Here is a 27,161-nt window from a genome sequence, read left to right as displayed (position 1 = left end):
TTCTTCAATATAAATCTTTCTTCTTAAGGGTGGGCAGACATACCTTTAACTTACACAATAGAAAAGTCATTCTGTATTTCTAAAGTGCTTCTTATGAAAAGAATTATTATCAACAGTTTAATTCTTGTTCTATACTCTCTGTTATTGATTTTTTTTAATTTTTAAAACGTAAAATGTTTTAAGTTCAGTCTTTTCTGATATCCATTTTGGCAATTTGAACATGTTCCATATTTGTCCTTTGGGACTAGCACATAATACCATTGACGTATTCAAGGGACAGTGCTTGGTTCCAGGTTCCCTTTCTCAGTGTGGCCTTCATACTGTCTGAAGTTGCTGCTGCCTTCACGCATAGCGTGGACCTTCAAGGAAGAGCAGATGACCGACAGATCTCTGTGTCTGAGCTTACATCCTCACTGTGGAGTGCGTTTGCACTTATAAACGGTTCGAACCTTACATCTGATCCACCACAAACGCATTCTTCTCACTGCGTTTGCATCTTGGTGAATGCCTTTCTATGTTTACAATCACTGAAGCCATTTTCTAGACACTGGTGAATACCTCCTACTCCCAGTGTCTTAGGGTTTTCACCTCATCAGGGTTGCATGGCTCCTTCCCGTAGTAGTACTTTCTGGCTGGGACCGCCAGCCCACAAATGGAGACTTACTACCAATTATGAAAGCTAGTTTCCAACTAGCTCTGCTAACTTAAATTAATCCATATTTTTAAATCTATGTTCTGCCATGGGGCTCGTTTCCTCATTTCCATACTGCATGCCCCCCCCCCCCCCCCCAGCATTTTCCTGGTGAATCTTCCTTTCCTCTTCCCATAGTCCCTGGAAGTCCTGCCTATTCTCTCCTGCCTAGCTATTGGCCATTCAGTTCTTTATTTCACCAGTCACAGCAATACATTTTCACACAATGTACAAGTATCCCACAACACCTTCCTGCTTTAGCCTATGATCCTGTCCAGCGTTAGACACTCATTGTTCCTCACCTGCAGCTGGACTATTGCCTGGCCTCCTGGCTGCAATGTCATCCTTGTTAGTCTATTCATATGGCTACTGCCAAAGACGTCTTCGAAATATCCAAGTGATCTTGTTGCTTTTAGAGTTCTTTAGCTTAACATGGGAGGTGTCTCCTGTTGATTTTCCCAGGTGCACTTGCTACCTTGCTCCTCATGTTTCCTCTGTTTGTAGTGCCACCCGCCATAGCCTCCTAGCCTGCCTGTTCCTCCCCGTTCTGTGCTTCCCGCTGTCACAGTCATTGTTTCCTTTGTTTAGTGTTTTGTTCTGCACTGCTTACAGAACGGCTTCTTCTCACTGCCTAAGATTCACTTTGTTCTGAACTCCTGTATTTGCAATAGCATGGATAAACCTGGAGGACACTGTGCTGGGCAAGATCACAGACAGAAAAAAGCAAACACACGATAATCTCATTGTTTTGTATGTATTCTAAAAGAAGTCTAAAATTTAGAAGAGTGTTTCATGCTGAATGCTAGGAGTAGGGCATGAGGTAAATGAGAAAAAATTAATTAAGGGATACAAATGATAGTTTTAAGATGTCTAAGTTCTGGGTATCTAATTATAGTATGGTAGTGATAACTGGTAATAATGTATTGCTTACTTGGAAAGAACTAGGAGAATACATATTAAGTAATCACACAATGTACACATATGAGGTGATTAGGTATAGTGAGTGTGGTGCTAATGAATTTAATTGTAGAAATTATTACATGATGTGTGTTGTGTGTGCAGCATGTTGTAGACCTTGGATATATGCTAATTTATTTATCATTTATGCCATCAAAAGCATAAATAAATTAACTGATAGAGTAGTTTTAACCCCCTTTAAGATGAGGATTTTCCTTTATACTGTAACTTTATTTTAGTTTCTACATAATTTAAAAAAATAGTTATTTTATATGGATAAATGTTTGCCTGCATGCATGTATATTTATCGCATTCATGTAGTGATCACAGAGGCCAGAAAAGAGCAGCAGATCTTCCTGTAGTGGGAATTGCAGGTTGTTTGCCGCCATGTTGGTGCTGGGAACTGAACCTGGGTCCTCTGCAAGAGCAACAACTGCTCCTAAGAGCTGAGCTACCTCTCCAACCCTCAATTTCTATAAAATTTCTTTGTTTGTCTATACTTTTGGTTTGAGAACTTTCTCTTGACATTCCCAGCCCTTAATCAACATAGTATTTGATGCATAACATGGGCTCAATAATTGTTGGTTGAATGATTAAATTGACAGATAGCTTAGAGCATCCTGTTTTTATGTTATGTGCTCTTTAAAATCTCTACATATACTTCATTTTCTTTGCCGGGGTTAAAATTCGTATGTTACTCTCTCTACCAGCTTGAATAGATGTGTAAGGTCTTCTCTTTTCTTTATAATCCCATCTGAGAGTTTCTTCATCAGCTGGAAGCATTTAATGCCTCTTAGGCTTGGAAATCCTGTGTGTGCTTTTTTATCTGACACTTATAAAAGATATTAAGTAAGTGTCAGTCCTTGAGGAGCTGAATTCTGTACACCTGTCTATCCAGGGACATCCCACTTGACCTTGATATTGAATAAGTATTTTGAACTGGTTCGGAGTAAGGATAAACAGACAGCCTACGAACCCATAGTATCATCAGTTAAAGTAACCACTAACACCTACAGTAGGCTTCAATTTAGAAGAACCATGGTCATCTATCCATGAGGATATTTGGCACATTCAGTATATAATGTGCAGTATCATTTGTGAGCAATGACACCATGGATAACATTAGCTAGCCTTCATCACTTGGTTAAGGTAGTGCTTGACAATTTTTTTTCACTGCATCCTGAGCAGTTTCAACCAGCAATTTAATCATTATTTAGCATCTCTTCTCTGTCTGTGATAGTCTCCAGTGAGAATTACTTCAAACTGTTGTATCCCCAGAAATAGCCTTGCTGTCTGCCCACACTAAGGCACTTTTATACTTCAATTGCTATAATCTTTTACATCTTGCTTCATTCGTATTTTCATTGCTCGAAACTGACTTATTTCTATGTTTGCCTAGTTTATTATTTGTCAAGAAATTTCCTGTCCACTAACATGATCTTCCTGAGATCAAGGGTCTGGTGGGGTTGCTCATAGCTGTACTCCTGAATTCTAACAGAAGGGTTAGTATATACTAAGTACGTAGCAACTATTTGTTGGGTAAATATCAAGGAAAAAATGTAGAAGAGATTCATTAGCATTTCTGCAATAGAAAAGGGTAGTTGAATGGTGAAAACTTTAATTTAGTGTTTTTAATTCACCTGGGTTATTTTAGTGAAAAGCTAAATGCAAATATTGCTATCTATGAAAATTAGGTTAACAGAATATTAGTAATTCGAGATGCCTGATGATGCACTTAATAATGTGACAGAGTTCTTAGTGAGCTTATGGATGTGATGACTAGCTTTAGTTACCACCTGACACACCAGACTCACCTGGACAGGAAGCCTCAGTGAAGTGTTGTCTAGGCTGACCTGTGGGCACATCTTTGGGGGAACTGTCATTATGTTATTTTGGAGGGAAAACCTACCCACTGTGGGTGGCACCATTCCCTAGAGAGGGCATTTCTAACTCTCAGAGAGTAGGGGAAGAGAGCTGAATACTGGCATGTACGCGTTAGTTCAGTGCTGTCTGCTTTTGACCATGGGTGTAGTGTGAGTGTCTGCCTTGTGTTTCTGTTCCGTTGATTTCCCTGAAATGATGAATGGGAACCTGGAATTTTGAGCCCAAAGAATTGTTTCTTCTGTTGTGGGAGATTAGTTGAAGGTGCACTACATTTGTTTACATTGTGGGACATTTGTTATTGATGCAAAGATATGCTGCATTCTAAGTTGTAAAGCTGGTACTTTGCCTGCCCCAGACACCTGATTGGTCTAATAAAGAGTTGAAGAGCCACGAGCTGGGCAGAGAAAGGATAGGCGGGGCTGGCAGGCAGAGAGAATAAATAGGAGAAATCTAAAAAGAGAAAGGGAGGCATGAGAAAGGAGAAGGAGAGAAGGATTCCAGCCATCCGGCCACACAACCAGCTATCCAGCTATGGAATAAAAAGAAAAGTAAGATATATAAAATAAAGAAAGGCAAAAAGCCCAGAGTCATAATGTAGTTAGAGAGAAATGGGATAATTTAAGTTAGAAAAGTTGGCATGAAGCAAGCCAAGCTAAGGCCGGGCATTCATAAGTAAGAATAAGTCTCTGTGTATTTATTTGGGTGCTGGGTGGCAGACTCCCAAAGAGTAAAAAAAAAAAAAACAAAAAAAACCTACATTTTTTCTTTAAGTTGATTTGTCATAGTATTTAATATCAGTAATAGAAATCAAACTGAGTCAACATATATGGCTGACCAGTGACATCTCTCCACCATTGTGACCTTTACCTGCGATAGGACTTGAGAATCTGCAGGACTGCACAGACTCCCCAGGTCCTTGTTTACTCCAGCAGACTGCTTAGTACCTGCACCTTGCTCATGCTGCCCCTCTTGCCCCAAGGGAGCATCCAGGTAATATGTCTTCTTTCTATGATAAAGAGTAAGAGTGCTTTCCCCCCCTTCTTTTCAGGACTTAAAATCTCCAGCCCAGAGGGATGAAATTGCAGGGGCGCGGGCCACTTTGAAGGAGAACTCCCCGCTCTTGCATTCCATCTGTTCAGCTTGTTTGGAACATTCCGATGTTGCTTCGCTCAAAGCCAGCAAGGACACAGTCTGTGAAGAGATTCAGAACGCTCTTGATGTCATTTCAAATGCTTCCCAAGGCATCCCCAGCGTGCTGGCGACTTCCGAACCTCAGGGGGCAACCCTGGGGAGTGCTCTTGATGAGCTGGAGGTAAGTGGAGAGAACCAAAATGTGACTAAATGTCTCAGTACAAGTAAGCAGAAGTAGACTTCGGTTTATAAGTGGAAGTTTAGAAAACCGACTTTTATCAAGCTCTAATCAGTCTCAATGACCTTCTTGGGCCTTTCTGCGAATTGACAGCAAGATTTCCTATCAGCGCATTTAGCATTCCTCCGCCAGTGAAGCCTTTCAATGGGAATTGCCTGAGATTCAAGTGAAGATTTTTATTTTATGTAGATCAACTTCTAAAGTGGAGGATTTATTTACTGTATGAAATTTATCAGCACCGTTGTATGTGCTCCAGAAATATATCCCGTCACTGCCTCTGACAAGGGCTTATATTTTAGCGAGAGTGTGTAGGCAAAAAGCACACAAGTCATTATAAATAACCAAATCGCATATCATAGTAAAAAGGGGTGAGGTACCCTTAAAGATTTGAGGAGTTTAAGCCAGGAGCAGATGGAGATCGAGAACGTAGGAACACCATGGCCCCTGTGTTTGTGACGTCATAGAAGCCAGGAACCTGGGTGGAGCCAGCAACAGGGGACGCTCACAGACCAGGGTACAGAGCCAATGGGACCAGGCAGCAGACGGCCGTGCAGGCCTTTCCTCTGAGAAACTGGGACTCTATAAGGCTTTAACACACTGAAACTCATGCCTTACAGGAACCATGTTAACACCACGTGAGCACAAAGTCAATGTAAATAAGGTGAGAAGCTGGGAACCAGGCGGGAGACTATGGTAGGAACCTGAGCTACCCCTTACACGCACCACCCCGCTTATGGTCACGACATCCGCAGCAAGGCTCAACTTTGTAAGTAGGAATCAGCTAGATAATAATAGAATGGATGGATAGATGTGTGGGACATGAGCAAAGGGAGGAATCGTAGCAGGCATCACACTCTGAGTCCTTTAGCAACAAGGTTCATGATCTGAGATGCTATTAGGAGTTAATATCTGGGCAGCCGAGAGACGGAATGAAGTCTGCCTGGGGAACAGACTTACAAAGGCTGGGCCGACTGACAATTGGTACTTAGAGAGCATTGGTTTTTAGAGTGTGCCTTACTAGGCTGAAATATACAGGCCTTTCTGCGTCTTTCAGTTGGTGAACTAGGTCATAAACTCCGAGTCAGCAGGACTTGTCCACGATTGGACTGTAGGCTCTGCTTGGAAGGGGAAGGAGCTCTCATACATCTTATATAGCATGGATAGCTAATTTTAAAGTTTAATTGAGTAGCTCTATAGAAGAGGTTTTCATTAACCACAGGAGGGCTGAGGGTAAAACCTGGTCATAAGTGGATGAGAAACCCAATTTTGAGCAAGTTGAGGGGTTTACCAGGCCTTCAAGTACGATATCAGTGAGCACTGACTATCCTAGTCCAGCACGGAGACTCCTTAGTGGGAGTTAATATGGTGTGAGGTTTAAAGATATAAATTTAGAGGCTTCATTCTTGGGTTTATAGTTCAGCTGTGGCACTTGCTATGTTTGTGACCTTGGCAACAATATTTATGGACCTCTGTCCTGCTTACAAGTGTCCAGCAGCAACAGCACGGAGTTATCAGATAAAATGAATTCATAGTAGAGGTATAGTTGTTCAGAGCAATGCATAGTAAATATTCAGCCTTAATATCATTATAGAGACTATTTGGAAACAGATTTTTCCACAATGAAAAAGATATTTGTAATTAAAATGACTAAGATCTTACTGATGGCTTAAAAATCAGCACAACTTACATAATGTCTGTATGGCTCTTAATTTCATAGTAAATTTATTAGATAACTAATACTATTAAGTTTGATTGCTTGCTTTCCCTTTAGCTACATGCCTTTAAACAGACTCTTCACTTCTAATACAATATTATTAGCTGTATTATTGTATTTTTTATATCCATGTGAAAATGCATAAAATTCCTAGTTATATGCAGAGTTTAGGAACTCTTCCCTGATAGGTTAAAAAAAAATGAATAGAAACTACTAATCTCCCATCATCCAGTGTTCGCTCTCTGTAAAGAACACACAATCATCTTGTGTGTTATATGCTTATCTTGATGTCCTGGTTTTTAAGATTGAAAATCTCCTTTCCTGGAGTCAGATACCAGAAGAGAGCAACTAGATACCAGTAACGTGTTAGACTCTAAATAAATAACATAAAACTTGGGGACCAAAATACATGGGAAACTCAATAGTAGTTCGAAAAGCTTTGGGGAGTTGATCAATTATTTTATACCAGGTAGTAGGGGAATGGCGTGACCACTGGTAAACACATGAATCTTTATTTACTGGAGGAAGGAGCCATTAGAGACCATGGGAAGTCCTAGCCATGCGTGTCTTGTTCTTGCCCCTTCCACACACAGTCCTGTCTAAAACACATCACGTCTGTTGAAACCTTGTCACTCTGGTCACCTAATGTTCTCAATGATACTGTTAGCATCCCCAAAGCAGTCTGTAAGTCACACGCATGTTCTTAGAGGGATTTTATCTCAGTCACCAGTGGCTGTGACCTGAGGCATCACGGGTATTCTCAAGTGAACCAGCTGTTCAATGTCCTTGATTCCTGCCCCTGTCTGCTGGCTCCTGCTGTTCTCACCCCTTGTAAGCTTCGACTTCGACTAATGGACTTTGACAGTGAAGAGGGGAGTTGAGTTGGAGGCCTTCAACCTTGACTGGGCTGTTTTAACATTTCACAGGTTGCCTTTACTGGCACCCTACGCCAGTGCTTGGGTTTAGAATGTGACCTAGAGTGTGACTAGACTGTGTGTGGTTTGCCATGTGACGTAGACCGTGTGTGCTTTTCTGCTTAGGAGGGTTGGTTTCTTGACTTCCTTCGAAAACAAGGAATACTGTCAAAGGAACTGTTGAAAAGATCCTGGTTTCTCTCGCAACACAGGATCTTGACCTGTCTGTCTGCTTTGATGTGCGCCTTTTCATAGAGGTCATCTCTGAAGATGCAAGCTTACCCACTGTGGGAAATCAGGGCATCTGCAGGCAAATGGTAACTTGGTCTTAATGTGCAAATCCTAGGCCTGACATGTGGGCATGTTTGCTATACTGCAGCAGTGGGCATGGAAAATCACCTGTCCATGGTTCTTGGTTGTCTAGTAGCTAGGAAGTAGGCTTTCAGAGAGATGCCCCAAGTTGAATATATATATATATGATTGATTATATATATATTATATATACCATTTGGCATGGACAATAAAAATGTAGTTTGCCCTCCTCATACCTATTTTCCTTCCAGATAGTTGCATCCAAAAGAAAACTGCTGTATTCCACTCTCTACTTCGCTCCCCTGTTAAAATAAAAATGGGGGTTTACATATGTTCCACTCTTGAATGCATATACAATTTATACAATATCTTTATTTAGATGGTTAGTAATCTGTAGCTATTACTTGGCAGATGTCTTGAGACATAAACTCTCATCCTTTGGATTGAGAGTTTTTTTCTTGTTTGTTTTTTTTCTAAATGAATCCAAGCTTTAAAGTAAAAATAAAATATTTCTAGATGACTAAAATGTTTTGAGATTTACTTATACATATTTATGTTTTAAGTATGTATTTATTTAGATGTGCAGGGTATACACATATACATACATACGTGTGTGTGTGTGTGTGTGTGTGTGTGTGTGTGTGTGTGTGTATGCACAAAGGCCAGCAGAGAGCATCTGGAGTCTCCTATACCAGTCTTCACTATTCCTTTGAGACAGAAGCTCTCCCTAAACCTTATTTTCTTGGCTAGACTTGAAATCAGCAAATATAATGGATCTTCTTGTCTCTGATCCTCTCAGAGTGGAATTGGGGTTACTAGTGTGTGTTAGATGCTCGGCTTGTTAATTAGATGCTGGGATTTGAACTCTGGTCCTCATGCTTGCTCAAGCTCTTCTAACTGCTGAGCTGCTGCTTCTCCAGTCCTTCTGGCTAAACATTTGACACAAATTATTCACTTGATTATTACAATGTTATCATTGAAAATTTTGTGTTTGCTTCACAGAAAATAAGCTGTGTATATTTCTCATCAGAAAGCTAGTGGATAGGAACAGCCGGGGAATGGGTCTAGCTGTTCTGATTCCAGAAGAATTTGTAGATGTGCTTGTATTGAGTTTTCCTAGATAGAACTTAATGTGCTCCATCAAAATTCAGCATAATGTATGCTAAGGTTCTTACTCTATATGAATCATCAGAAAAGTTATAAATGTAACTAAGTTTTCCTGGTGGATTAAACACTGTCCGTGGGCCATTAAGTAGCAATAGTCTCTATTTGGAAAGTGCTTCTTGTAATGGGGTGGAACTTTCCAGAGGAATGGGCAGGTGGAATTGTATAGCACATTTTTCCAAAGTGTTAAACAGATCTGTGTTCAGAGACATTCCCACAAAGGACCTCATTTATCTCCAAAGTTTTCCAAATTGTTCCTCCACTGAGACATACTTGGTTTCTCACTTCAGTTTGAGGTGAATGCAGAGGTTGGAGAGGCGAGAGCCTGGGGAAGGGTCTTTTCAAGAACAGACCCCTCGTATGGCCCATTTACTTCTGAACAAGCAGGAAAAGATCTAACATATTTTCCCGAGAACCTAATTCTGTCTTAGTAGCTGAAATTTACCTGTAGTCAAAGATAGGCTTCAGAACAAAATGCCTGAAAAAAGTATATCCAAGTTACAAATAATTGCCAAAGCAGTCTGAACTAGATGAGACAGAATTTACTGAACATCTAACCTTTTACCAATAATTCTGTGAGTTAAATGGTTGCACTTTATATTATTTACAGGGAGCTATATTGGTGGAGGATCTGAAATAACCTTTGCTCTATTTTGCTCCTGCAAATATACGATTAGGAAATAAATGGGTGTAGTAAATATTCTGCTGGGAACCAGACTCATTAAATGTTTATAGTGTGAAAATGTATCAGAACACTTACTCAACAGCTACCACACTAAAGCTTCTGTTAAATCTTTTATTCTGGGCCCTGGCTGGTTGTGGGTATGAAACTTGAGATTTACCAGTGAAGAAAATAGAAGCTAAATTAGAACACTGTACAACCTAAATTGATTGATTTATTGGAAAGCTAATGTGGATTATAGAACGTTACTTCTGTACTTGTGACTGGACGAGAGCTGAGAAGTGTCACATTGTAGATGAATAGAATCTTGAAAATGTCATTAAGCAGTGAAAATTGCATTGAAAACTTGAAGTCCATTAACACATATTTCCCTTGTGTAGAAAGAAAAAAACAAGCATTACAGTCATAATAGAGTTATTAGTATCTGTTTTTAAGGTGATGATAATGAAGGACATATATGTAGTTATTTTATTTTCAGATATGCTATATTCTTTCCTTTACATACTCATTTACACATTTTATTTTCCTTTTATTGATAATTTTATACATGCATATTATGTGTATTGATCAAATCTATTTCCATTCTTTACCCTATAATTCATGCCCTGTTCCCTGGACCCCTCTTCCTTCCCAACTTCATGTGCTTTGTTTTGTGTTTTTTTTTTTTTAAAGTCACTGAGTTCTATAGTTCTTCCGCTATGTACCTGGGTGTACAATAGAGGTGTATCAGAGCATGGGTAGCTTCTATGATACCACATCCCTGTAGATACCACTCCACCCTTTACGGGCCATCACCTGGTAATAGCCCCTTGGTTAGGGGTGGGAGTCCATGAGCTCCTCTCTCACTCACGCTGGGATTTTGTCTAGCTTGATCTGTGTGAGCAGTCATGGCTGCTGTGAGATCATGTGTGCAATGTCCCAGTCATGCCCAGCAGATAGTGTTTTTTCGCAGACATCCACTACCACTGCCTCTTAAAATCTTCATGCCTCCTCTTCTGCACTGTCACTTAGCCTTGGGGTCAGAGGGAATAAAATATAGATGTCCCATTTAGGACTGAGAACAGTTTCTTATTCTGTGCATGTTGAGCAATTATGGCTGTCTGTATTAATTACCATTTATTGCAAAGAAAACTTCTTTAATGAGTTTTGAGAGATGTACTAATATATGGGTATGCTAATAAGAACACAGGGGCAGTTTATTATGTTCATTTTGTAGAATAATAGTATTGTATTCTTCCCTGGGGTGTATAACCTAGCAAGTCATAGATTTTTTTTGGTGGGGGGCAGTTAGTGGCGTCATGTGGAATGGTCTTTCAATCCGATCGATAGTGGGATAGTGCTTGGTTATGCCTGTAACATCTGTACCACCATTGCATCAGTAAGCCTGTCTTGCCAGATCTATTGCTTTTGTAGTTTGCAAAGTTCATGCTTGGTAAGACTGTTGATTACTTTTCTCCCTTGCATAAACCTTGCATGAAAGCTAACCAACAGGAATGGAGTTTCCAGGTTGGTACTAGCTTGATTTCTCTATGTTCTATGATTCAAATATACAGTATCTTCAGCAATAAGGTCTTACTATCAAGTTCTTTTTTTTTAATTTATTTATTTATTAAGGATTTCTGCCTCCTCCCCGCAACCGCTTCCCATTTCCCTCCCCCGATCAAGTCCCCCTCCCTCATCTGCTCGAAGAGCAATCAGGGTTCCCTGACCTATGGGAAGCCCAAGGACTGCCCACCTCTATCCAGGTCTCGTAAGGTGAGCATCCAAACTGCCTAGGCTCCCACAAAGCCAGTACGTACAGTAGGATCAAAAAACCCACTGCGATTGTTCTTGAGATCTCTGTATTCCTCATTGTCCGCTATGTTCAGCTAGTCCGGGTTTATCCCATGCTTTTTCAGACCTAGGCCAGCTGGCCTTGGTGAGTTCCCGATAGAACATCCCCATTGTCTCAGTGTGTGGGTGCACCCCCCATGGTCTTGAGTTCCTTGCTCGTGCTCCGTCTCATTCTGCTCCTGATTTGGACCTTGAGATTTCTGTCCGGTGCTCCCATGTGGGTCTCTGTCTCTGTCTCCTTTCATCGCCTGATGAAGGTTAATATTCATGAGGATGCCTATGTGTTTGTCTTTGGGTTCACCTTCTTACTTACCTTCTCTAGGAACATGAATTATAAGCTCAATGTCCTTTTTTTATGGCTAGAGACCAAATATGAGTGAGTACATACCACTCTTGGGAATATACCCAAGAGAGGCCCTATCATACAACAAAAGTATATGCTCAACTATGTTCATGGCAGCATTGTTTGTAATAGCCAGAACCTGGAAACAACCTAGATGCCCTTCAACGGAAGAATGGATGAAGAAAGTATGGAATATATACATATTAGAGTATTACTCAGCAGTAAAAAACAAGGACTTCCTGAATTTTGCATACAAATGGATGGAAATAGAAAACACTATCCTGAATGAGGTAAGCCAGACCCAAAAAGAGGAACATGGGATGTACTTACTATCAAGTTCTGAACAATCACAAAGAGCAATAGAAATAACTAATTTTTTAGGTTTTTTTCCTGTGGTACCCCACTGACAATCATCTGGTAAGTAGGCATCCCATAGCTAGCGCTAGGTGTTTAGCCTATGTTAACTGGGAGAGGATTGCCCCTCTATTACAGGATAGCCCCATTATTTGAACTCCATTTACATATGTACTGTATATATTTTAGGAAGCTTCCATAGAGGAGGCTTTCTGTATGGCTCTGCCAAATAACTTTACTGCTAGTTATCCCTCCTTATATTCCTTCTACCTGCCCCTTCCATCCCTACCTCACTGAAGCTTTCCTGTTCCATTATATGACTTTGTTTAGTTACAGCTCCAGGTGCCTAGAACAATCACACATGGCAGGAGCAGAGTGGCTACCAATGCAATAATGAGAACATTTAAACCTCGCGCCTCTCCAAGTGCTGTCACCGTAAATGCCGTTTTCTCTTACTCTTGTTTTTCTCTTTTCTCCAGCTGGAATTGAATATACTTAATAAGGAATCTGGCTTTGAATTGGGCCATGAATTTATAGCAAAACCAAGAAAGTATATTGGAGTGGTGCTTTGGCCAGAGTCTTTCTGTGATAAGGCAGCACAAAGAGGAAAAAAAGTATATCTATGTTCCTTTCTCCAAGGAGCTGCCCGTCTTTCATCTCTGTTCTCTGAGACTTCCAAGACGTGTTGCCTTTTATTATAAATAGCAATTTTGGGTGAACACAGTTCTTACTGTCTTATGTTTTCACTGAAATGAAAAGCCAGACCCCTGTCAATTAGATGAGCACTAAGAACTTGGGAAGAAAGTGACTGTCACTCATTTATCTAGAATTACTTCGTTTAATTACCGTTTTAAAAATGGTTTTGTTTCCAGAAATACAGCAAATTAAAAGTAATTAAAGTGATGGATAAAATATTTTAAAATACATATTCCATCTGTTAAGGGATTTTTTTTAAAGGACACATATAAAGAATTATCAAATTCACACTAACCCAGCAACAGGATTGTATAGCAATTTATTTGTATTTAAAGCCTGGGGTTTGGACTTTGAAAGACCAGCCAAGGGTGAAAGACAAAAACTTCATTCTGCTAGCTGGAAGACTACAAAGGAGACTGTACTGGATGGTTTTGTGTGTCATCTTGACACTAGCTAGAGCCATCAGGGGAAGGAGCATCAGTTGAGGAAATACCTACATGAGATCCATTTGGAAGGCATTTTCTTACTTAACGATTGATGAGGGAGGCAGTTCATGGTGTGGTGCTATTCATGGCTTGCTGGTCCTGGGTCCTATAAGAAAGCAGGTTGAGCAAGCCATGGGAAGCAAGCCAGTGAGCAGCTCCCCTCCGTGGCCTCTGCATCAATTCCTGCCTTCTGGATCCTGCCCTGTTTGAGTTCCCGACCTTCCTTCAATGATGAACAGCAGGGCTGAAGTATAAGCCAAATAAGCCCTTTCCTCCACAACCTGCCATTTGGTTACAGTGTTCATCACAGCAATAGAAACCCTAACTAAGGCAGAGACCTTGACAAGGAGCTGGTAGTCCTTAATGTTTGGTCCTCTTGCTGGATGAATGAGGAGAACACTGGAATAGTCAGAAAAATTGACTAGCTTAGCCTTGGCTCTGGGTAGCACAGAGGACCACACCCACGCACCCAACCCCTATGCCTCTGAAGAACAGAATGTACCTGGAAACTTTCTAACCAGGATCCTATCCTTATGTGGACTTTGGGTCAGAATTTATATTACCTATGTAGCCTCTTTAAGCTCAGCAGAAAAATCTAATTTAAAGTTGTCCTATCTCAGCAATACCTCAAGGGACCTGGCAGAGGCAAACTCAGATTCGTACTGAACTTTATGCCCAGTCTTCAAAAACTCCTAATCCATCTTCAAAGAAGATAAGTTCTCATAACACACAGATAAAGTTAGCCATTGTGAGTGACACTGTCAAAAGAAAAGACTGCAGAGAAAGTCCTTTCCGCTGCACACACAGAGAGCACAAGATACTAAATAGAAATAAGTTCTGTTAAATATACATGGTTCTCCCCCTTAGTACAAGTATGAATGTGTTGAAGGAATGAAAGAATTCAAGAATTGAGCAGACAGTATTACCTAAAATGAAAAAAATAATTATGTTTATCAGTTGATTAGGCAAAGTGGGATCATGTAGAGGATTAGTATCTCTGAAAACATATTTGATAATGCTGCTTGCGATTTTCCACAGACAAAGAAATAAAAAACATTTTGGAAAAGAAAGTTAATAAACAAGACAATGCATCAGGTTAAAAATATTCTAATATGAAGTCCAGAAGAAAGAAAGCTTCCAAGAAGCTTCTAGGACAGTGGTCCCCAACCTTGCAAATGCTGCGACTCTCTAATAGTTCCATGTTGTCCTGACCCCCAACCACAAAATTATTTTCATTGCTACTTCAGAACTGTAATTTTGCTACTGTTATAAATCATAATCTGATATGTGACCCCAAAAAAGGTTATGACCCACAGGTTGAGATCCACTGTTCTAGAACATTTGGAAGAGAACAGTATTCATATCTAACACACATTATAAGCACCAAGTACAATATTAATAAGGAAATGTGCATCTCCACAGATTATAGTAAAGCGGAGGAAGAAAGAATTTTCTTTTTAAACCTGGATATGGTAGTGTACGCCTGTGATCTCAACACTTGGGCATCTGAGGCAGGAGAAAGCCACATTTGACTTACACCTGTCCTAACACAGTGAAGCCCTCTCACAAGCAGGGAAATAAAAGATATATTTGATAACATGGCCGAATAAAGCTGTTACAGCTATGTCAATATTTATAAAAGCAAATTGCTAATTTAATTCACCGAGGGGTTTGTATCAGTTCCGTTTCATCATTACAACCCAATGCTTCGTGGAAACGACTTGAGAAAATATTTATTTTGGCTTAGGTTTCAGATAGTTCAGACTGCCATGGCAGAAGGAGCATGGAGGAACAGAACAGTTTCCCAGGAGGCAGAGGAGAAAGTTCAGGGTAAGGGATAACCCACAAAGGCCTGTCCCCAGTGTCCTCCTTCCACTCCTCCCCCCTCTGAAAACCAGGACATGATTATCTCTTGAGGAACCACTGCAGACCCTCTCAGAGGTGTGGGCCACTAATCAGTCAAATGTTTCTCAGTCCAATTCAGCTGGCAGTCAAGATTAACCCTCACCGGGTTATAACACACTCTTATCAATGATGCACGAGCGAGTTATCAAAAATGAACTATTGCTAAGTGGATGACTTTCAGAAAACCAGCACTTTATGGGCATTTTAAGGAAGGTATTGTGTTGATAAGTGAAATGGTCCCATTATCTGGATCCTTTTTGAAAAACCACATCTATATATCTTCAGGCTCATGAGCAATTATACTTGAAAACAAGAACAAAACACGAGAACCTAAGTGGAAAAGTAGTGCAAAAACAACACAAACTATAGGGATCTATTTGGAGGGAAATGTAGCACCCATGGTGTTTACGGCAGGGAAGAAGACAGGCTGAAAGTATAATCTGTGTGATAAAAATGAAATGTAGATAAAGTGGAAAAATTCCCTGGAAAACAGCAGTTGCCCATAGATGCTTGATGTTAACGGATTAAATAGAATCAGTTTTTATCAAAGCAAAGTGCACCTTTGCAGTGCATCACCCTTCTGGAGTATGTAAATATATTTCCATGGCAGTGAGATGAGAAAGGCTAAGGAAAAGGCTCTCAAGTTCACTATGCGAAGCTGGAAAAACCAGTACCAGTTTGGTAGGTAACCAATAGTGTGTTGGTTCCATAAAGAGGAGCATTTGCATATTAGCCCAGTACTGGAAGTAAAATACAAACTCTGAAGTAGATGTGAGTGTTTTACTCATTATTATTTAAAAGATGAATTGTGACAGTCCTTTCGCAAAGGCGACTCCAGTTCATCCTTAGAACATCTACTGACTCGATTCAGGAAATGAGCCATTTAACAGAGAAATATATTATCTCATAGACCAAGAAAACATCTAAAAACCTCAGTGTAATTAAGACGTCTAGGAAGCACAGGCAAAAGTGAACATAAGGATTTCAATGAAATTTCCTGGTAGAGTTCAATCCTAAATTTAAGTTGCTGTAAGTTTTCTCCTTAAGATTAGAAATGAGACTGTAAGGTACAAAGATCAATAGTGTGTGTGATGTATAGAACGAATAATATCAGAACATAAAACTTTACCAAAAAGGGCCAAGAAGTGTGAGTCTACTTCTTGTATTTTGCCCTCATGTTAGGGCTAGCAGATACAGCAGACACAGACTTTTAATGGAACAGGTAAGTTCCATTAAACTTAATGGTAAGCCTGTGGTGAGCTATGAGAGAGGAGATGGAAGGGCTCATGCCAAATCTAAAAGTGGCAGGAATGGGGAAGGTTTAAAACTACTGAGCACCTTCCTTTTCTGAAGCCGGATTGGTACTGTATGCTGTATTATTACTGTGGTTTATTCATGCATTGTCTTTACAAACGGTACTTCATGATATTTCACAAAATGCAGCAAAGCCGGGTAAGTCTGAGCATAGACGAAGCAACGTTGTTAGTGTCCACGTGAGGTGCTGCGCTGGGTCCTTGGGATTTACATTTGTAGAGCTCGGTACTTATCTGTTCATTTTGTTAGCATCAGACTGTCCTGTCCAGTCCATAGGAAAGAAGTCACACACTTCACAGAGAGGCCAGCTATTCACCTGCCAAGGTGTATAACTTGTATGAGTGCAGTGTGAATGCTAATTGATCTAATAACAAAAACCTAGAGTCAGATATCAGGGTAAATGCTGAAAGATCAAGGAAGTAGAGGAGGAACAAGCCACTAGAGAGACTTCTTACCTGTACAGAATCCTCAAACTGAAGGGGTTGAGCTTCTGTTTCCTTCCACCTCACATTCCTCTCTCCACCCAGTCAGATCACTTCTCAGTCTCCACCTCCCTAGTGCTGGGGTTAAAGCCCTGAGAGGCCAATTGTCGGGCTCAAAGGTGTGAGTTCTGTTTCCCTCTTTAGACTGGTTAAATCTCATCTAACCCAGTGTGGCCGTGAACCTCCCAAGTGCTGGGATTAAAGGTGTGTGCCACCACGGCTTGGTCTCTACGGTTAACTAGTGGCTGTCTTCCACCCTCTTATCTTCAGGCAAGCTTTATTTGTTAGAGGACAAACAAACTCTCAGCACACAAGAGGTCAAATGAATAGGAATTAGGAGTTAATAACCAGGACTGATTTCTCATGACCTCCCCACCCCACACCAATCACTCTTTCCAAATAATCGCCTGCATGGCAAATGATGGACCATTATATCTTGAGTTTGATTCACTTACTTATTTAGGCACCCTCATAGATGGTGTTATATGAATGGAGGATCGGTATTTCATTCATATTTATATTGCTCATAGTAGCATAGTACTGAATACCTAATAACTGCTAATAGTACATTTGTTGAACAGATAATGAATTGCTGGTATTTAAGAACCTGGTGAGATTTTAATATGTGTAATAAATATTTACCTAATCAGGATGGACAAGATCTCCTTTATCTTGATGATTAAAAGTGGGAGGGATTAAGTGCCTTGTCAATAAAGGAATGCATACTCATAGCTAGCAGATCTTGTTTGCTCTGGGCACATGTTATTTGGAGTATTGTGGAGAATGAACCTGCCATCAAGCTTAGATAAACCTCTTAATTTGTCCACTGGTACAAAATGGTATTTGTATCCCCCCCACACTAGTAAAAAATAAAACAGTAGATTTTAAAAAGAAATTCTTAAAGAAGAGAGGACAGGCAAAGAATAAAATACCCTCGGACAAGTTCTCATGAAGTGTTTCTTTCATGGGTTCTGTGGCACTCTGTCATCAATACTGATTAGGTATCTGTTCTGTTTCCGTTTTGTTCTGTGCCTTGCGGATGTGATAAATAGTATCTTACCCTAGGAATTGAATTTATGCTCCATAGCGAAGAATAATCAGTACACTGCCTAAAATAGCAGGCTAATGGACCAAGGAGCAAGTGGCTCTGTGTTTAGAAGCTCTTTTACACACAGTTGCCTCCATGCAATTGATACCACATGAAGGCACACTGTGCATACAGTAGTGAACAGTTCTGGGAGGTTAGCGTGAGTTCTGTGCACGCGGTCTCTACCACACAAACAGGAGTCATGCAAATTAGTCATGCAAATAAGGCAGGCCTGATCAGAGAACTATGCCTCAAATAAGAGGCCTAGACAGCCTGTTTTGTAAACATAGTTTATCTTGAATTAGCATCACCACCCACATTTGCTTTTTGCTTTTGTTTCAAAGGAAAACAAAACTCAGTATCTTTATGATGGGAAGTGGGTTTGTAATCTGGATCTAGACACCCAAAGGAGTTAGACTCCTGTCCTTCCCACTGTACCTGGAAGACTGGGGCACTATCTTTTTTGATAGTTGCATTTCAAAGAGATGGCTCTAGGGTCCTCTAGTAAGACATAGCAGGGTTGAAAAGCTGGCTAGAAGCTTAGGTAGACTTAAAAAAGATTTGCATATATTTCCAAGAATAGGGAAGGAATTACAATGACAAGTTTTCTAAAATCAAGGTTAGAAAGAGAATGGTGGTACCTTTGGGGACCAGCTTTTTTTTTTTTTTGCCCTAGAGAAATTCCTTTTTACTCTCATTTTCTCTCTCTCTCTCTTTTTCTCTGTATTTACCCTTGCCCTTCCTCCATAAAGAAACAAGTTCTTATCTGTATATTATCCCAGAGGTGGTCTTTCCTAAGCAAGTGTGGGTATAATAGATGTAGGATGGAGCCTGTTCATTGAATCCACTTTCAAAGGCTCTCCTATAGCAAGGAACAATAAGGAAAGGCTTTATGGAAGGGAACCAAGCAAGGTCCTAAATGATAGGAAGATTTGAATAGAATATTTAATGATTTTTCATAGTTATGTAAAAGGAACTATATAAACTCTAATGCTTTTAAAAACATAAGCACTTACAACTTGAATAGGTAAAAATAATGACTAAATAAGACTATCCAATTCCAAGTGACTCCTTAGCTAGGAGAAACTCTTCACACAAGAGCATACCATTAAGGACAAACAGTAGAACAGGATGAAGGTCAGAATTCCGGATGCTGTCACACTGGCTTCAAGAGTCAATCCATCAGTCTACCCTAGGACTTATGCCTTTAGCTTTCCTGTTCACTGTGACTAAGACATTTCTGATGTGTCTGTAGACAAGTACTTTGAGGTCAGAGATTAGCTTTATAATTTTCTTCTAACAAAGGCCTGTTTCCTTCATAAGGAAATCAAATTTCTGAGTTCCTATTTTCCTCCATCAGAGAGAGGACTAAATTTCTCTTTTCCAGCAGTAATGAAATTACATTTGCAGATTGCTCCCATTAACACTATATGACAGTTAGCCCCAGCAGGAGGGCGGCTGCTAACCAGCTTTGGAAACCACATTTTGGAACCATACCGAATGGCAGACTAACAAATTTGAGCTTTATTAATAAAGACGATTTGATTAGGGACAGAACAAAATTGAAGAGATGTTGTGGAAAGATTAAGCAGCTATGCTGTGCAGATTGTTTTGCAAGGATGGAAGGAGGCAAGAAGAATCAAGAAAGTCTGGAAATATTCCAAATAAAAGATATTAGGGATCACACCAAATGCAGCTGAAAATGGACCAAATGCAGCTGAAAATGGAAAGGTAAGAAAGAAGGCCTAGCAACTACAAACACTCCAAAGGGAACAAGGGAAGAAGTGGACCATATAAGCTTAGCTATCAGGAGGATTGTTCATAAAAGAATCATGACATCACACCACTGGTGGAACAATGAGATGAGGAGAGAGCAGATGGTATAAAATGAAGAAAATACTGTTTTTTTAAAAAAATTATTTTTTTATTGAAAATTTCCACCTCCTTCCCTCCTCCCACTTCCCTCCCCTCCTCCCAATCCCCTTCCCCTTCCTTCTTCAGTCCAAGGAGCAGTCAGGGTTCCCTACCCTATAGGAAGTCCAAGGTCCTCCCTGTTTCCCCCAGGTCCAGGAAGATGAGCATCCAAACAGACTAGGCTCCCACAAAGCCCGTCCATGCAGTAGAATCAAAACCCAGTGCCATTGTCCTTGGCTTCTCTGTCAGCCTCCACCATCAGCCACATTCAGAGAGTCTGGTTTGATCACATGCTCCATCAGTTCCAGTCTAACTGGCCTTGGTGATCTCCCATTAGATCAGTCCCGCCGTCTCAGTGGGTGGACGCACCCCTCGTGGTCCTGACTTCCTTGCTCATGTTCTCCCTCCTTCTGCTCTTCATATGGACCTTGGGAGCTCAGTCCAGTGCTCCAGTGTGGGTCTCTGTCTCTATCTCCATCTATTGCCAGATGAAAGTTCTATGGTGATATGCAAGATCAGTGTGGCTATAGGATAAGGCCAGTTCAGACACCTCTCCTCTGCTGCCCAAGGAACAAGTTGGGGACATCTCCTTGGACACCTGGGAACCCCTCTAAAGTCAAGTCTCTTGCCAACATTAAAATGGCTCCCTTAATTAAGATATCTACTTCCCTGCTCCCTCATCCACCCCTTTTCCATCCCAAAGATCCCATTCCCTCAAGCTCTCCCCATCTCCCCTTATCCCCACTCCACCTCCACCCCCATGCTCCCAACCCCTGTCTGGCAATCTTGTTCACTTCCAATATCCAGGAAGATAACTATATGTTATTCTTTGGGTTCACCTTCTTTTTAGCTTCTCTAGAATCACAAATTATAGGCCCAATGTCCTTTATTAATGGCTAGAATCCACTTATGAGTGAGTACATACCATATTCATCCTTTTGGGTCTGTGTTACCTCGCACAGGATAGTGTTTTATATTTCTATCCATTTGAATGCAAAATTCAAGATGTCATTGTTTTTTACTGCTGAGTAGAATTCTAAAGTGTATACGTGCCACACCTTCTTTATCCATTCTTCTATTGAGGGGCACTTAGGTTGTTTCCAGGTTCTGGCTATTACAAATAGTGCTGCTATGAACATAGTTGAACAAATGCTTTGTAGTATGATTGGGCATCTCTTGGGTATATTCCCAAGAGTGGAATTGCTGGGTCCTGAGGTAGATTGACTCCCAGTTTCCTGAGAAACCACCACATTGATTTCCAAAGTGGTTGCAATCTGGCTATTCAAGTGTGTGTGTGTGTGTGTGTGTGTATGAGTGTGAGTGTGTGTATGTGAATTTTTAGTTTGTTTTATGAGAAAGACTATCTGACATCAAATATATAGACATATATGTATGTTATATAAATTAAATTAAGCAATTTACTATTTACATAATTACTCACGATGATTAAGGAAATAATTAAAATGACTGTAAATAAAAGACTTCCAAGAATAAGGGGCTTTCTAGTTTTTAGTACAGAATCCCATGTATCTCCTCCCTTGATATAAAACCGTAACTCTCACCTTGAAGCAGATGTAATAGTTTATTCTGGAGAAAAATATGAGTGACCATGGCCCAAGAACAGAGATTCAGGTCACTCCACATTCCATGTTCCAACACAGTAACAGTTTCATCATGCTTCTATAGGAGCAGAACAAAGGAAACCATAAAACAAGAGATTCTTCAAGTCCATTGGTAGAAACACTAGGTAGGTAGGTAGAAGAAAAGTGGGGAAATGTTTAGCTGTTGGCCTCAGATGATGTCTGATGGCATTCTTAGCCTTTTGGTTGGTAGAAACTGGGGACCTTTGTAGACAGAAGTTTCTGTCCCACCCAGTCCCTCAGCCACTCAGTCCCAAAGAAACACACAGAGGCTTATCTTAATTATAAACTGTTTGGCCTATTAGCTCAGGCTTATTATTAACTAGGTCTTAAACTTAAACTAAACTGTAATCCTTATCTATGTTTAGCCACGTGGCTTGGTACCTTTTCTCAGTGCAGCCTTCTTATCGTGCTTCCTCTGTATCTGACTGGTAACTGACTGTCTGCCTTTCCTCTTCCCAGAATCTCTTCGTCTGGTAGTCCTGTCTATACTTCCTGCCTGGCTACTGGCCAACCAGTGTTTTATTAAGCCAATACCAGTGACAAATCTTTACAGTGTACAAGAGCATTATCCCACAACACCTGTGTGCATATTCTGAAGGGTTTACCTATGGTCACAAAGATGGTAGGCCACACACAGAGAAGGGCAATCAATGGATATTAAGGCTAAAGATGACCCAAGATGATTTCATTCTTGACTCACCACAGTCCAGTCTCTGTATACCATTGAATGTCTCATCAGTTAGTCAGCCTTGGAGTCGAAGCTTCTTTCCAGGAGTTCTCCTTCCTCCCTTCCTCCCTCCCTCTCTCCCTCCCCCCCCCCCCCTCTCTCTCTCTCTCTCTTGTCTTTTTATATCTGTAGACAATATATAGTCAGATTATTATGAAACCTTTGGAAGGTCACATTTGCTATAAGTGACTGTGATATCCTGACTATAGCTATCCTGTCCTAGCACTAATGAAGGAATACTCTGCCTTCCCTTCAAAACAGTGATCCCTAAGAAATGGAAATTTCCTTTGGAGACTCAAGCTGGGAAAGGCTGCAGCCTGCTGCCAGCCAAAGGCAGAGCTTGTTCCTTAGAAATCTGACCATTTGTCAGACTACTTGATGGGAGAGACTGGAACAGAGTCCATGATGAGTGAGATCATCCTTGACCAGGAATGCTTAGTTACTGTTAATTAATGCCTAATGTTACTGCCTTGAAATTCTGAATGCATTTAAATTTTTGAAAAACGTATCTGTGTATGTGTGTGTGTGTGTGTGCGCGTGTGTGTGCGCGCGTGTGCATGTGTATGTGTGTATGCGAGCCCTCATGTATACATGAACAGGCACACACACATACACACAAACACATGGACACATGCCATGGTGCCATAGAACGCATGTGGAGATCAGAAGACAGATTGTTTTTGAGAGTTGATTCTTGCTTCTAGCTTGCTGAGGCAGCATCTTTCTTCCTCCTCCTCCTCCCGCTCCAGGCTAACTGCTTTGTGAACTTCTGAGCCTTTTCCCTGTCTGTGCCTCTCATCTCACTGCAGGCATGCTGGGATTACAGATGAGTGTCACTTCACCTGGTTTCCTTTGTGCACTCTAGCGACTGAGCTGAGGTTGTCAGGCCTGCGTGGCTAGTGCCTTTGGTCCACAAAGTCATCTCCCTGGGCCCTAGATGCATTTATAACAGGAATCTCAGGTTCCCATTTCGCACCGAGCTCCTGGAATCATGTAGGTTCTCCTGGAAAACTCTCTATCCATTTTCAGGTTGAATTTTGCTCTGCTTGGTGCCCTTCACATGATACAAGCTCCACTTTCATCATGCCAGATGCAGGATAGAATTTCAATTAGCCTGAAGCCTATTAGCGTAGGTTGATTACTGACATCTAAGAGGTTTGGACTGTGAACAAGCTATATGTTCACAGAATTTGGGTGTTGTTAGCCAGGAATGACCATTTGAATTTAAATGATTGATTTAGCAGACAGAATTAAAAAGAGCAAGGACCAAAGCCTCGGTGCAAAGGGGGGGGGGGTGGGGGTAAGCAATGAGCAGACTTGAGGTTCCTGCCAACTCTGTCTGACTCTTCTCCAAACCTACTGTAAGCCAATCAGCTGACATATGTTATGTCCTGCAGATGGAGAAGCAGCTTGTGTAAATGTATAGAGTGCAGATGCAAGGACCCGCTGTGCATCTGTCGGAGGTTATATTTGGTAAGCAGCCTGCCAGTGTCTACGGGGTTTGAGGAAAGGCAGCTACACTGTGGGAGGTAGATTAACCTTATTTGTATCACATGGAAGCCTTGTGGTCTCTAGAAGGCATAGTTAGGGTTTTTTTTAAGTTTTAAAATTATTTTTAAAATTATGTGCTCATGTATATATCTGTGTAGGGGTATGCACATGTTATGTAGGTACCCATGGAGACCAGAAGAGGGAATTGGATCCTTTGTGGCTGAAAAACAGGCAGTTCTGCCTGTGGGTGCTGGGAGGTGAACATAGGTCCTCTGCAAGAGAAGTGCATGCTTTTAACTACAGAGCCATCTCTGGAGCCTCACAGGTCCTCCTCGAATGCACAGAATGAGTCTTTCACATGTTATCATAGTACATTTCACATGCTAACGTGTGAATATTGAGTCAGCCTACAAGTGAGTGTGCCAGCAGCCAGGCACAGCTTCACGTGTTGCTCCCAGCAGTGAGAAGTACTTTTTATCTTTTAGGGACCCAACTCATGTAAAACTGTCCTTGTCTTTGATGCATGAAGTACAAGTGGGGTTTATTAAAATTAGAAGAAGCTCGGGGAAAAAAATAAAGTGCATATGGATGCATGGGTGCGGGCATCTCAAAGAGGGAGTTGTTGTTTAATAAAATACATTCTTTCTTTCTTTGTGTGTGTGTGTGTGTGTGCGTGTGCAAGTTCATATGGTTGTGTATGTGTGTATGTACACATGGACATGTATGTATTGGGAGGCCAGAAGTTGACATCCAGTGTCTTACTTGAACATGTTCAATTTCTCTCTTAATTGAAATTCTGTCTTGCATCTAGGTTTGTATGAGGTGTGGGAGGACAGGTCTGACTCTTGCTGTAAGTGGGGTTTCTCATGAGAGTCTTGAAACACTGCTGGGAAGGGAGAGGGCTTGGGCAGATGCGGTGAATCATCTTAGAATTCTTGATTCTTCACGTGCTGAGAGGCTTCAGCTAGACTGGCAGCTGAGGAGTTCCTGTAGTCTTCCCTGTCGTTCTAGCCTATTACAAAGGCAGTGTCAGAACTCTGTAACAAAATTCTGTAACTCTGTAACCAGTAGGCAGAGCAAAAAACAAAACAAAACAAAACCAAAAAACACACAGCCAAGAGGTTTGTGACCCTGGGCCAGGAGCATGGGTCTAGGTTAGTTGACTCCTCATGAACAAACAAGATAAAACATGCCATAGTAAAGATAGTGATAATGGTCTGTTGTGGTCAATACTTTCTAATAATGAGTATTCAGATGTTCCAGACAAGTTGTTTGTAATTAGGTGTGAGGTATATGGTGTTTATTTCATAGTTATTGAGCAGATGAATACAAAGGATGTATGTGACCTCCTTTTGGAAGTAATAGGCTGAGTATTAATTGTCTGCCTGGTCCGTGGCCTGAGGGCGTTTCAGAGGAGAGGACTTGACCTATCAAGAGTCACCTAACCAGATGAAAGCATAAGAGCATTGACTGGATGCAAACCCCTGTTCCCTGGCCTTCAGTGTATGTGCAGCTGGAGATGGGGTCAGTTTATCTAATGGAAGCAAGCTATATTCTGCCAAGAAGATTATTTCAAAATCCTTATGTTTAGAGGAAGAATTGTATTTAATGCTACTGTAAAGGCTGTATTAGCAAAGAATCCCAACTCTGGAGGAATTTTGTCTATTCTTGGGGAAGCAGCACACTGCCTTCTCTTCTAAAAGTCTTTTTCTTTTGTTCCACTCTTCTCAGAAATAGTTTTTTTAGAACACGTGATTCATATATTTCAGTATGTATTTTGACGTATTTTCCCTGTCTGATCTTCAAATGTGAAATAGGATATGTCTTATTTCACTTTCTGTTGTTAGAACAAAGTACCTGGAGCTGGTTACTGGGTAATAATTTTAATTAACCAATTAATTAACTAATTTTATATCCTAACCACAGTTTTCTCTCTCTCCTCTCCTCCCAGGCCCTCCTCCACCTCCCCTCTGACCTCCCATCCACTCCTCCTCAGTTTCTATAATTTTTTTTAAAGGAGGCTTCTTTTTGGTTCAGGGTCTAGAACCAAGTACTGGTTTCCATAGTTTTTGGAGGTGATCTTATCGTGGAAAGGCAAGAGTGGGAAGAAATGAGAGGGTAGAGGCGAGAGGCCAGGGGAGAGGAGAAGAAGGGGAGTTGGATGAGCAGGGCAAGGAGAAATGGGAAGAGGGGGAGAGAGAGGAGAGGAGGTCACAGGGCAGGAAGAAAGTGCTGTGAAGAACTCACTCTTGTTAGAAAAACACAAGTCCCTTCCCCCCTTCAAAAGTCCAGTCACAGGCTAAGTCCCCTCTCAACAGGGCACCATGGGGCACTAAGCTCCAAAGCAGGTTTTGTGGGGGCAAGTCATAGCCAAACCATCACAGTAGGAAAATCCAAAGCTGAGTTGAAAACCTTTTGACCGCAGAACACAATCCAATTCCTTCTTTCCTACATTTTCAGGGGTCCCCAAGATGGCGTTTCTGTAGCTAACGTGGTAAAGATACCTGTTTGTCTTTAGACTAAACATTTCTATTAAGCACCGTTGGCTTTCATCTTCAGACTGCCTTTCCCTTCATCTCTCTTTTTATTGACTCTTTCTGGATTTCACACCCTGCATCCCCATCCCAAGCGCTGCCTCTGGGGAAGGACAGGACCAGTTTTCCTGCTCTCATGACACCAGGGCAGCCCCACCCCCACCCCTGCAGCAGGTAGAGAGGGTCAGAGCCAATTCTGTGCAGCTCTCTCCTCCTGGCCTTCAGTGGTTACAGGAGCCAGGTAGATCAACACAGACCACTGCTATAGCGGGGCCATGGGCCCACATATGGCCCTTGGCAGCAGCCCAGGCCCAGCTGTCACCATAGCAAGCAGGCCTTCCACCTCAGCCCATTCCTCACCATCTTGGCCTTTTCAGATCTGATTCTGCCTCTCTCTCTTCTCTCTCTCCCATACCCCACCATATATCTGCTTAAAATAATGGGACCTGCCCACAGGATAGTGGTTGCTCTTCTCCGCCCAGAGCGAGCTGCCCCAGGAAGCCCTATCTTCTAGAATAGTGTTGAAGCTGGGTTATAATTGAATCCTTGGGTACTTCACCTTGCTGATCATCTCCACACCACCCAGATGTCCTGCTGAGTAAGTAAGCACAGCTGTACCCAGGCTTCAGTGCTCCCAACAGAACGTGACACAAAAACTTGAAGCAA

At 41.3% G+C, this 27,161-nt stretch overlaps 1 protein-coding gene across 4 annotated transcripts in view; it reads left to right on the top strand.

Annotated features, from left to right (window-relative positions):
• Positions 1–27,161, top strand: part of Ctnna3 (catenin alpha 3) — a 1,278,003-nt gene that overhangs the window by 257,516 nt on the left and 993,326 nt on the right. For all 4 annotated transcript variants that reach the window (XM_075980084.1, XM_075980083.1, XM_075980082.1 and 1 more), the window contains exon 6: positions 4,581–4,844. In XM_075980084.1, the coding sequence (XP_075836199.1) occupies positions 4,581–4,844 (264 nt within the window). The remainder of the gene's footprint in view (positions 1–4,580; positions 4,845–27,161) is intronic.

This window comes from Microtus pennsylvanicus, chromosome 7, assembly GCF_037038515.1.
Source record: "Microtus pennsylvanicus isolate mMicPen1 chromosome 7, mMicPen1.hap1, whole genome shotgun sequence".
NCBI lineage: Eukaryota > Metazoa > Chordata > Mammalia > Rodentia > Cricetidae > Microtus > Microtus pennsylvanicus.
The sequence above is the reverse complement of the archived record's forward strand: the minus strand, read 5'-3'. Positions and strand labels throughout refer to the sequence as shown.